This window comes from Diabrotica undecimpunctata, chromosome 8 (genome assembly GCF_040954645.1).
Source record: "Diabrotica undecimpunctata isolate CICGRU chromosome 8, icDiaUnde3, whole genome shotgun sequence".
Taxonomy (NCBI): Eukaryota; Metazoa; Arthropoda; class Insecta; order Coleoptera; family Chrysomelidae; genus Diabrotica; species Diabrotica undecimpunctata.
In genome coordinates, this window is record NC_092810.1 from 138277237 (window position 1) to 138290065 (window position 12829).

The window sequence follows — 12829 nt, forward strand, 5'->3', positions numbered from 1 at the left end:
TTCTGATAAGGTAGTTCTAATATGACGATTACGCAGATTTATGCAGCTTATAACTTTGTTTTGGTTCGTTACATTGGTCAAGAGTATCCATTCATTCATCATTGGTTAAGAGACTTAAATGACCAATGAGAAGGTCACGTGGTCGATAAACCCGGCCCATTAGACAGAGATGCAGAGACTGCTTTGCGTCAGTCTTCTCTGTCGCACTGGGGGAACGCGACTGTATTGCAGCAGTCAGTCTATCTTGTATTATATGTCTATGGCGTTGGGTGGTAATACCAATTTGACAGTTGACGTACTTGGCCTCGATCTTGTAAGCATTAGCCATATTTTTATGAAATTCTGAGATGTGGTCTTCTGATTCTTTCATGACTATTGATGCATCCTTCTATTGGACTCAGTGCTGTATGATTTATGCTCATTTATCTTAACACTTAGTGGTCTTGAAGTTTCTCCCACATAAAAATTGTTACATTTTTGATCTCTCCTGTGTGTTGTTGTGTTTGGTTTTGGAAAGAGTAAATCTCAGTGGGCTGTTTGTTTTAAAATTTGTGATATTGAATTTATTTTCTGTTTCTTAAATTTTCTGATAAGCCTTTTATTATAAAAATAGTATTGTTGTTCTCTTCAAATCCTTTCTTGTGAGATTTGTGGATCGTTTTTTAGTCCAGTCGTCAAAGATTTGAAAAGCATACGAACAAGTTGAATTTTGCAAAGAATATTAATTTTGGGACCCCAAAAAAGATGCATAAAAGTTTACTTTTATCCCCGGGCTTCCCTTTAAAACAACCCTCGCCAAGCCTTTAGCAAGATTCTGTACATCTTAGAAAAAAAAATTTCAAATAAAAAATGTAGCTGAGATAATTTTAAACAAAAATGTTTATAAGCATTTTTTGTGTAGAATGAACCGTTCTCTTAGAAACAACGCTTGAAGCGACCGTCGATTTTGCATGTTACGCGCAAAATCAATGTTCAATAAAGTTTGTATCAGCTCGACGGTAAAAAATCGATACCTTTTGATCCAAATACACTACCGACAAAATTCAAGATGCGTTTTAAAGGCAAAGAGATAAACTTTTGTATGCAGTTTTTGTATTTTAACGAGAATAAACTCAGTTTTTATAAACGTGTTAAATAAATTAACGTGGCGCCATTTTTGCCATTTATTTTTTACGATTCTCGTGAGATCAATAAAATTGATCACTTTCATTGCCAGTTGTAGTAGAATTTCCGTTTTTAGAGTTCAATATTTAAAACCTATGACATGCAATTTCAATTTTGAGTTGTGGTAACAAATATGAGGCATTTGAAATATACATAAAAAACGCAGAATTTAATGTTTTACATTACAAACGATCACACGTCACGGGAAATGCATTTAAGAAGACGGTTTTGGGTGTAATTTATTGCAGAAGTTTTGTTCTTTTGAAAAACGTAGATACTAGTGTAATTGAAAAAAAAAAAGTTTTAAATGTTTTAGATCGTTTGTTGTGAGAAAGTTTAAATCCAGCGTTTTTAAGCATATTTCAAATGCCTCACATTTATTGCCAAAACTCAAAACTAAAATTTCATGCTATAGATTCTAAAGGTTAGTCTCTAGTAATTGAAACTTCATGAATCATACAAATTGGCAAAAATCGCGCCACGTTTATTTATTTAACACCTGTATAAAATCTGAGTTTATTTGCGGCAAAATACAACACTATATACGAAAGCTGAACTTTTTACCTTTAAAACGCATCTTGATTTTTGTGGATTAGTCACTTGAATCAAAAGATATCAAGTTTTTACCGTCGAGCTGATACACATTTTATTGATTATTTATTTCGCGCGCGTAACTGACTTTCAAAATCGACGGTTGCTTAAAGCGTTCGTTCTAAGAGAATGGTTTTTTCTACACAAAAAATGCTTATAAACAATTTTGTTTAAAATTATCTCAGCTATATTTTTTATTTGAAATATTTTTTTCTACTGTGTACAGAATCTGGGTAAAACGATTTTTTGCGAAAAATTGTAAGGGACTTCCCCCTAAAATGCGCTAGCCCCCTGGGCTATGGGGGTTTTAGGGGGAAGCCCAGGGGTAAAAGTGGTAAACTTCTTTGCATCTTTTTTGGGGTCCCAAAATTAATATTCTTGGCAAAATTTAGCTTGTTCGTATGATTTTTAGAGGTTTAGTGGCATTTTCGTCTTTGACGACTGGAGTATTTGGTGTTTTGTTGTTTTCTTTCTTCAATCTTGTGGAATTTCTTGTTTATAAATAACAATGCAAAGTAATTTTTTGTTAATTAAATTCTTTGTTAACAGGTTTTTTCTTCTTGAATTACGTTTTCGTCGAGCGGGTGTTTTGGGCTCTATAATATATTGATTTGATGATTGCCTTTTTGGTATTTATATAGGGGTTTGTATGGTAATCGAAATATCTGTTAGTGTGGGTTGCCTTTCTGTAGATTATAGTTATATATCTTCCTTTGTGATTAACACATCATGTACACAATGGTGAATTTAAGTCATTCTTTGCAGTTAATGTCCATCAAAAATTTGTTCAATGTTTCTGCTAGTGGCAACTAGCAACTTCAACGTGGAGTCATATGTCGCCATGTTACCTAATCCAACGGTAACTTTAACATCCTAATAATTTATAAGATATAATGTCAAACAAATGTAACTAATTATTTGTTAACGGGTTTTTACCCATATATTTAGAGGCTACATTCATGTACTCCTAGACACTGATGATGGAATGATGGATTCCGAAAACGTTTTGTCTAACACAGCCCGTTTGGGTTTTTAAATATATACCTTTTACAAAGTATTTTAATTAATTTTTTTATTTTACATTCATTACGAAAAATGTGAATTTTGGAATAACGTTGCACTAGTTTATACTTATATTGATTTTTTTTTCAGATTTTTGAGTGTTTCCTGAAAATAAGAGCAGATCCTTTATATCATCTCGGTTATCAGGATGGAAAAAATCTTAAATTCAGTTCATACATATGTGTTGTCTACAAGAGTAGCGATAGAGGAAATTTGGGGTCTCCAGTTCCTCAATCTCCCGCTCCACATCAACGGCTTCCCGTTACAGTGACGCCTGTATCTCTTCGAGCCGCTTTCAAGATATTTATAACCTGTCTAAAAGTGGAAAAAGGTACGTCATATTGAATATGTAATTTAATATTATTATTGTGTAAGTTTATTTTACGAGTGTGGATTGATATTGATAGAAAAAACAAGTTTTTTTGAATTAAATCGATTTATTTTTTAACATAGTCCCCTTTTAGCTCGATACACTTAGTAAGACGATGTTCCAATTTTTTTATCGCATCCGAATAGTACTTTTGCTCGAGCTCTTTAAAATAGGCCGAAGTTTCAGCGACGACTTCATCATTTGTTGCGAAACGGAGTTCTCCAAGCCATTTTTTTAGGTTTGGAAACAGGAAAAAATAGCTGGCGGCAAGATCTGGGGAATACGGTGGGTGTTCAACCAATTCATAGCCCAATTCGTGTAATTTTGCCATGGCGACGGTCGATCGGTGAGCCGGTGCATTGTCTTGGTGAAAGAGCACTTTTTTGCGTTCCAAACCGGGGCGTTTTCGACGCAATTCGGCATCGAATCGATCCAATAATGCTGCGTAGTACTCATCATTGATTGTTTTTCCTTTTCCCAAGTAGTCGATGTGGATGATGTGCCTCAAGTATTCCAATTTCCTGATTTTTATGGAATTTAAAACTTCGCATTGTTTTCCTAGTTGTTCGAGAATTTGTTCGTTTGTTTTGCGATCCATCCATGATATTTTCAAAATACAATTAGTGAGAACTATTTAATACTTTGAGGTTAGTTCAAAATCGATTGTTATGGAAAAATATTATTTTGTCATAATATCATGAATATTTACAAACCATTAGTGATGGGGAAAATTTATATATAAGAGCAGGAGTCAACCTTTTACCTATATTTTTTACTATCTATATACAACCTACAAATATCAGTAAACCTTTTAAAATAGTTACCACCGAAGCATAAGGCTTTATTAAATTTAGTAAAAAAATTTAATTTCTATTATCAAAAAATATCGATCGACTGTATTAACTAAGTATATATATTTTTTCTTTAGACTGGGAAGTTCTTAGTTTAGTAATAATAGAAATGACGAAAGCTTTACAAAACAAAGCCCTTCTTATATCGAAAAACGGAAACACTGAGTTGGATTTACTAGTTGATGTTCTCACCGCAATGGTAAGTGCATTTAAAAAAAAAAATCATTTTTCATTTTATTATTTTTAACAAATAGCTTTTGACCAAAAGTGCGGTTACATCAACAAATACTTAAGTTTTTGGGAGAAAATGGAATTAAAGCACTGTGGGGTCCTTTTAACAAAATTTATGACACTGGGATATCCTAAACCTTCTATCCATTAACCTAAACTTTCTCAAAACTACGTAAGAATTCATATAGCAACTATAAATAAGTAAAAATAAAAACCAAAACATGACCAGAAGGGTTTTAAGGGGGGTACAGATACCGAATATGTTATCTTCTACTTCCCACAGAGTATTTATCGTCAATCAATATTGGCTACCCCTATCGATTATGTGGGTTAAGGCCTAGAAATTACAATAAAAAAATAACAACTCTCAGAGACCACTATTACGTAAAATATGCTTAGAGATCAACAATACACTTATTGCAGTACATGAGAAGATGTATTACACATACCGTATGTTGTATTTCTTTAGAGTGGCTTCAGGAATCATCCATTCTACATGTGGAATGGTGTAATGGAAATAGGTCCCATGTAATACGGTATGAACTTGGCAAATACACAGCAACATTTTAATATGCACAAGTTCCATAACCATAAGTTCAGGCCGATATACCCAACGAGAGTGATCTATATAAAACCAAATACCTGAAAACTTATATTTCACTTAGCACCAAATACCAGAAACGATTGTCAAGATGACTTACCGGAAGATAAAGGCTACTACCCAAATACCACTACTTTCCTAAGAAAATTCGGTGGTTTTCTTAGGGTGTCTGTCCGTTCCGAACGTTGGCGATCATTCTGACTATGATGACTTTATTGGTTGCTATACGGAATAGCTGTGTTGAGATCTTTCTATACCATGCTCTCAGGTTAGCTAGCCAGGATATTCTTCTTCGTCCTGAGGCCCTTTTTCCTTCAATTTTACCTTGCAAAATGCATTGGAGTAGCTCATATCAGCCTTGATTTCTCATTATATGTCCCAAGTACTGCAGCTTACGGCCCTTCACGATGTTGACCAAATCCGCGGTTATGTTTATTCCCCTAGTACTTCTTCATTGGTGACTTTGTCTGTCCATGGTATCTTCAGAATCCTTCTGTATAACAATAGCTCAAAAGCCTGAAGTTTTGATAGAGTTTCCGCCTTCAATGTCCTCGTTTCTACATCGTACAGAAGCACTGAGTATACGTAACATTTAAGAAGCCTTATTTTTGTTTCTAAGGTGAGGTCATGGCTCTTGAATACAGAGCTCATAGTCAAGAATGCACTTTTTGCCTTTCCGATGCGATATTTAATCTCTTGAGTATTGTCCCACGACTCATTCCCGACTGTCCCAAGTAGTTGTACTGTGAGACTCGTTCAATTCTCGTTTGGCTCACGTACAGATTTGCTCCAGTTATGTTTTCCTTGCTGATGATCATTAGCTTGGTTTTGCTGGTGTTTATATCCAGTCCATATGTTCTACTTGTTTCCGTTATTTTGTTCATTAAGTTTTGCAGCCCTATGGCATTGGAAAAAACTATTGTATCATCTGCATACCGCAGGTTATTGAGCCCCATTTATTGAGATGCATTCATCAATATCTTTTATAGCCTCTTCAAAAATGTACTCTGAGTACAGATTGAATATCAGTGGTGAAATTATGAACCCTATCTCACTCCCCTTAAAATTTTGACCTGATCTGTATATTCTCCATCTATTCGGAGCACCGCTGATTGATTCCAATACAGGTTAGCTATTATTTTTAGGCTTCTTCCTTCAATCCCTGTCCTTTCCACCACTTCCATCATTTGTTCATGCCTGACTCTATCGAAAGCCTTCTTGTAGTCAATCAGGCATGCAAAAACATCACAGCTCCACAGCTGACATCTCTACATTTCTGAAACAAGACCTGCACGCCAAATAAAGCTTCCCTTGTACACAAATCCAAACTTATTGAGCGCAATTTGTTTCTCGCATCTCCGGTAAATATTTTTGTGGATGACTTTTAAAAACAGATTCAGCAGATGGCTCATTAGGCTTATAGTCTTCACAAACTTTTGCTCCTGTTTTTTTGGGCAATGGTACGAACTCCGATTTGAGCCACTCTACTGGTATTTTTCCTGCCTTGGATATTTCATTAAATATTTCAGTTATTATTTTTATTTGTTCTGCATCTAATAGCTTCAGGAGTTCTGCAGAAATTCCATCAAGTCCCGGTGCCTTTTCATCGTTCATTTGTCTGACGGCTGCCGTTATTTCTTCTGGTAAGATTTCAGGACCTGAATTTTCTTAAATGGTGGGTTGTTGTATTGTTCTAAGACATTATTGTATTGTTCCACTAAGGTCGTAAAAGTTTCTCTAAGTATTCTTCCCATACTTTCTTTTCATCTTCTTTGGTTATGATAAGATTGCTTTCATCATTTGTTATTTTTCAATTTTTCCAAATTTACCAATATACAATTGAATCACTCTATATGTCAGACAACTACACCGAGTAGTTCAAAGTACCTAGACAAAGTTACAAAACCAGTAACCTAACAAGATGAGTGGAAGTCTTTTAGAGCTAAGAAAAGTCTAACACTCGAGTGTACCGACGGTGTACCACAGCTAATTACTTCCAAAAACACTATGGAGATATGGGAGAAATTCGGGCAACAATCTGTTATTGACTTTTGCATATTATGGGAGAGTGGAGCAATCTTAACAGAAATGATATTTTAATATTTGATTTAGATGGTTGAAGTTTTGAAACGTAACAATGTGGTATGTTTGCTTACTATTTAAATTCCTGTATAATTCTTATGAAAACTTGTTTCACACATATAAAATATTCGAAATATATTTAAGAAACGAAGGTAAAATGTATTGATGATCTGGACATCGATTCTGATAACCAAAAATGGATATTACGCTACTAGGATATAACTCATTAATTTATTCCATAGGTATATAGCAGGTGACACCATATTCTGGTTAACATCGATAACCATTGCATTGCAAGGTGTCGTTTATATTCATATCTGGCAATTTAGACAAAAAACTCGTGATACATTGTTTTGTTTTGACAATTAAGGATCTAATATTTTTACATATTCCAGATAACTGAAAAGATCTACAATCTACCAGAATCTCTTAATGTAAAAGTGTCAAGACCCGATTTCCATGCCACAGTGCTTCTAGCGGTAGTAAATCTAGCTTCCTATCACAACTATCTAGATCAAATACACCAACAAAAAATTGTCCGATGTCTCATCAAATGTTCCAATTCCATCGGCCCGAGAAGTTCGAAACACTGTATAGCCGCATTGACACTTTGTACCTTGGAAATGAGAGAAACGATGGTCAAGTGTCTGCCTGAGGTACTGCTTAATTTATCAAAGATTTCTGCAACTGTGCACATTGGTATTCCAATTTTAGAATTTTTATCGAGTAAGTATTACATTTGTTATATATTCATATTTATTTAACGGAAAACCTATAGGAGGCGTGAGAAAAATATACTTTTTAGATGAGGAAAATATTTCAATGTGGCGTCAACATAAAATCGGTTAATAATCTAATGTTAAGGAGTGTAGGCTTTCAAGGCCGGGTTTTGCAAAGGTACACTGTTGTCTGGGTTTATATGTCAAATTGTAAGTTGTATACATTTGGCACAAATCGTGCAACTCAGTGATATTTAATTATAAACATAAACTGCCTATTTATTTATTGACTTCTTTCATTTTTCATAAATTCTTCTTTGTCTTCGCTATTTCGATGTTTGCATAAAGTTGTTTGCAAAATAACACCAAAACATTTTCTACAGGAAATCACCGAGGAAAAAATTCAATGTAGAATCACTATGGAACGACTTTACAAGAGAAATGTACCAAAGGATGCTAGCACAGAAGATACAACTGAAACAAATAGACGACATCGAAGATATAAACGCGAGAGAAAATTAAAAACAACATTGAAGAAGCAGCAACAGAAGCTCTAGAAAAACGCAAAGTCATACTGAACAAAAGAAATAACAACAATAAACCATGGTTCAGAAAAGAAATAAAAGAGAAATGTAAAGAAAACTCGTGGCCTACACGAAGTACAAATAGAGATAGCCATAAATTCATTCAAAAATAGACAGTCACCAGGACCAGACGTAATAACCTACGAGCTTCTAAAACACGGAGGAGAAAGTATAACCCTAGAGATGACAAAACTTATACAAAAACTAATATTGTACTGCAAGATACCAGATGCATGGAGAAACAGCATAATGATACCAATGTTCAAGAAAGGAGATAAAGAAGACCCCAACAATTATAGAGGTATAAATCTACTTAACCCCGCACTTAAACTTACCACAAAAGTCCTGACCAACAAAATCAATAAACTAACAACTTTATCAGATGTACAACAAGGATTCAGATCCCGAAGATCCTACGTAGACGCCGTATTTGTACTAAGACAAATCACAGAAAAGGCCATCGAGTACAATAAACCAGCATATATATGTTTTATAGACCTGATAAAGGCTTTCGATCGCATCCAAGTCGAAGACGTCTTACATCTAGTGTATAAAAGAAACATATCAATCAATATTATACAAACTATCGAAAACATCTACTTCCATAATCGAATACACAGTGTATACCAGTACAAATCGGAGTCAGACAGGGTGACTCGTTAAGCCCACTTCTCTTTAATATAGTAATGGACGAAATAATACAAGCAGTACGTAAAGGTTATGGTTACAGAATGGGGAACAAAGAAATCCAAATATTATGTTATGCAGACGACGCCACATTAATCGCCAAGACAGAAGACGAGCTCCAAAGATTAACACACATCTTCAATACAACAGCTAAGAAATACGATATGATAAAATCAGCAGAAAAAAACCAAATGTATGACAACATCTAAATACCAACTACGATGTAAAATCGAAATTAAGCAGGAAAATAATAAAGCAGGAAGCAAGGTTTAGATATCTGGGAATAGATATAACTAGTTACGGAGATGTTGAAGAAGAAGTACGACAACAAAGTTTAAAATCTGGAAGAACAAACATCTAAGACAAGACACAAAAACAAGAATCTATAAAGCAGCAATTGAACCTATATTAACATACACGGCGGGGACAAGACCTGACACATCTAAAACGAGACCACTACTAGAAATAACAGAAATGAAAATACTTCGACGAATATCAGGGAAAAGTCTGTTGGATAGTGAGAGAAACGAAAACATAAGAAGAGCATAGAAGACATAAATGGATAAGTGACAAAACGGAAACAGGAGTGGAACGAACACATTAGTAGAATGACAGAGGATAGGATAGTACGAATAGCACGAGATAAGTCACCAAATGGACGAAGAAGTATTGGCAGACCAAGAAAAAGATTGTGCGATAATTTAAATAATTTAGGAGGCTAATATTGAAGAAGAAACAGGCTTTAAAGCCTACATACAAGAAGGAAGAAGAAGATGAAAGATATTTCTTATTTATCTAATTTACTAATAAAGTACCTCGTTGATGTAAGATATGTCTTAATTTTCCCTTAACAACTTAACATTGAAAAGATCCTGATTTAAGCCCCAAACTTCAATAATTCCTTAGCTCCAGAAATATTACCCCTGCCTATCCATATAATGGGTTATTACATGGTATACCTGCCAAACCATTTAAATTATTACATGGCGATCCTGATAAACATTGTATACTACAAATCATTGCAAAATCCTATCATAAAGTTGACAAACCGATTATAAAAATTCGGTTTTTTGTAGATGTGCCAACAGGTTGCGTTAGTGTTAAATATAATAATGGATTGGATTATTTTAATATAATTTACATACTTTAATAATAAAAATATGATATTAATAAATGTTATCTTCATCTATTGTTCTCATATTTTTAATGCCTTTTCTTTTTGGTAAACAACTTAAAGAAAAAGTTTTAAAGTCTTGAGAATTCGTACATAGGTTCTTTCTGGTGTGAGAAAACACTATTTAATTTGAGGTCAACAGGCCTTCTTCTTTCTCATATTCTTATACCTTTTATTGCCCTTGAAAAGGAAGTCCAAGACTCTTGAAACACACCGTGCTTCCATTTTAAGGACAAACTTTATTTATTTCGACGGTCAACAGGTCTTTTTCTTGACAACCTAACTACAGAAAAAGCTATCTACCTTTGAAATATGGTTATATCGACGAATTCTCCAAATGTCCTGGGCAAATCACACAGTTAATGCGAAGAATCGACACAGTAAAGAAGAGAAAGCTGGAATAACTTGGTCATCTGATCATACATAACAAACATCACCTCCAGCAACTTGTCCTTCAAGGAAAGGTGGATGGCAGAAGAGGTTCAGGGGAAGAAGAAACTCATTGATGTAAAATCTACGCAGGTAGTTTGGCATGAGATCTGTAGAACTTGTTCTTGAACTTGCTTGTTGATCTTGGGTCCAACAGGTGTTTTTTTCTCCTATAATTATGCATTTTCTGTTTGTTGAAGAAAAAGTCCTGGATACATAGATTCCTCTTCTTCTTGCGGTTTCAGATTGCTGTTTCAATTATTCCTGTTATACTGTAGCTACCGATTTACTGTCTTATTGCAACATACATATTCCTATGCCTTCAAATTAAAAAGCAAAGGTATCATGTGGATCTAATAGAAAATGAGAATGCAGACCAAGCAACAGCACCACTGGACTGGAATTAGTACAAAACTCTATTCATTCCAAACTTATTTATTTAACAACACTTAGCAGAAGGGATAAGGTCTTCTTAAGTAGATCCAGACTAGGACATTGACATCTGAATAATGGCAACGTGATGTGCCTCAGTAACGTTCGTTTTTGTTACGTTTGCAACACTCCAATCACCATCAAACATATTATAACTTAATTTTAACTCTACACTAACAGCTGGCGACTGCATAAAATGTATGCAGAGATAAACATTACTCCAACTTCACTAGGTTTAGTAATGTGATAAACTTGCTCAAAGTCTGTCAATTATTTTACACAACATAAACACTATTTTTTCTTTTTTATGCTTTCTAAAAAAACAGTTTAATTGGAAATTGCGATATGTTCCATAAATTTATTTCTTATTTTTTTTAGCTTTAACCCAGCTACCGTTGGTATATACAAACTTTGTAGCAGATCAATATATGTCAGTCTTCGCTATTTCTCTGCCGTACACAAATCCTTTCAAATACGACCAGTATACAGTAGCCTTAGCACACCATGTGATAGCTGTTTGGTTTTTAAAATGTCGTTTATCATTTAGAAAAGATTTTGTGAAGTTCATCATAAAGGTATGAATCATTTTAATTTTATTTTCAAATTGTAACTATTTTTAATGAATGTGCAATCAAATCAAGTCAAACCAAAAGTCAACAAAAAAAAATTTGTAGAGGAGTGAAATATGTATCGAAAACAAATGTTAAAATTGTTCTACGAATTAAACGTATTCCAAAATTTTGCAAGAATATAATACATTTTTCAGGGCACCCCTTAAATGTTGCGTTTGGTCATATTGATGTTTCAGTCCTTTAACATCCCCTAAATTTAAAAACGTAAACATTTTTATTACAAAAAATATCTTTGAGCAAGCTGTAATTTTTTTTAAAGTAAATTTAAATATTCAAAAATAAAGAAAATAAACAAGCCAGGCGATTTGCGATGGATTTTAACTCTCCAAGGTACTTGCAGTGCAAAACTATTTTGCAAATAAATACATATAGTTGAGGCAAGTTGCTATTTTGACAGGGTATTTTTTAATATTAAAATTAAATATTCTAAAACAGACAGGTGCTATAGGTAAGATGCAGTGTGAGAGAGAGAGAATATATCGACAGCTATTTGCGTCCTCGATCGCACCGACTCCATTAGCTCGAGCAAAATCACGTGATCTGACGATAACCATGCTGTTGTGCCTCAAAACTTTTGGAGTAATTGTTATGTGTTTTAGATTTCTAAGATATTTTTTTATTAATGAAAAGAATATAAAAGAAAAAATTAAATTTAATATTATAAATATATATATATATATATAAAAGCAACACTACCAACAGAATGGCTGAAATCTGAGTTTATTGCACTTCCAAAAAAACCAGGAGCCAAAAAATGCGAAGATTACCGTACTATAAGCCGCATGAGTGATCTCCTAAAATTGTTCCTAAAGATAATTTATAAGAGAATTTACAAGCTGTGTGAAAGTCAAATTTCCCCCAAACAGTTCGGGTTCACAAATGCTGTTGGTACTAGAGAGGCTTTGTTTGATTACGAGAAAGCGTTTGATCGAGTACAGCAGGCCAAGATGATGCAAATACTAAAAGAACCAGGAATTAACAACCAAGATCTGAAAATAATCAGAAATTTTTATTGGAATCAGACAGCAAATCTCAGAGTTAAGGTGAACACACTGACTATGTGAAAATCATGCGTGGAGTGAGGCAAGGCTGTATTTTGTCTCCTCTAATCTTCAACCTGTACTCTGAAAGAATATTTATCGAAGCTTTCCACGAAACTGAAAAATGTATTCTACTAAATGGTTACCGGCTAAACAACATCAGATATGCAGATGACACCA

The 12829-nt window shown here is 34.1% G+C and overlaps 1 protein-coding gene across 1 annotated transcript in view; it reads left to right on the forward strand.

The window, feature by feature from the left end:
- Positions 1 to 12829, forward strand: part of gig (TSC complex subunit tuberin) — a 49270-nt gene that overhangs the window by 21123 nt on the left and 15318 nt on the right. Inside the window, exons 10-13 of the mRNA XM_072541142.1 lie at positions 2908 to 3148; positions 4116 to 4237; positions 7348 to 7678; positions 11356 to 11552. Of these exons, the coding sequence (XP_072397243.1) occupies positions 2908 to 3148; positions 4116 to 4237; positions 7348 to 7678; positions 11356 to 11552 (891 nt within the window). The remainder of the gene's footprint in view (positions 1 to 2907; positions 3149 to 4115; positions 4238 to 7347; positions 7679 to 11355; positions 11553 to 12829) is intronic.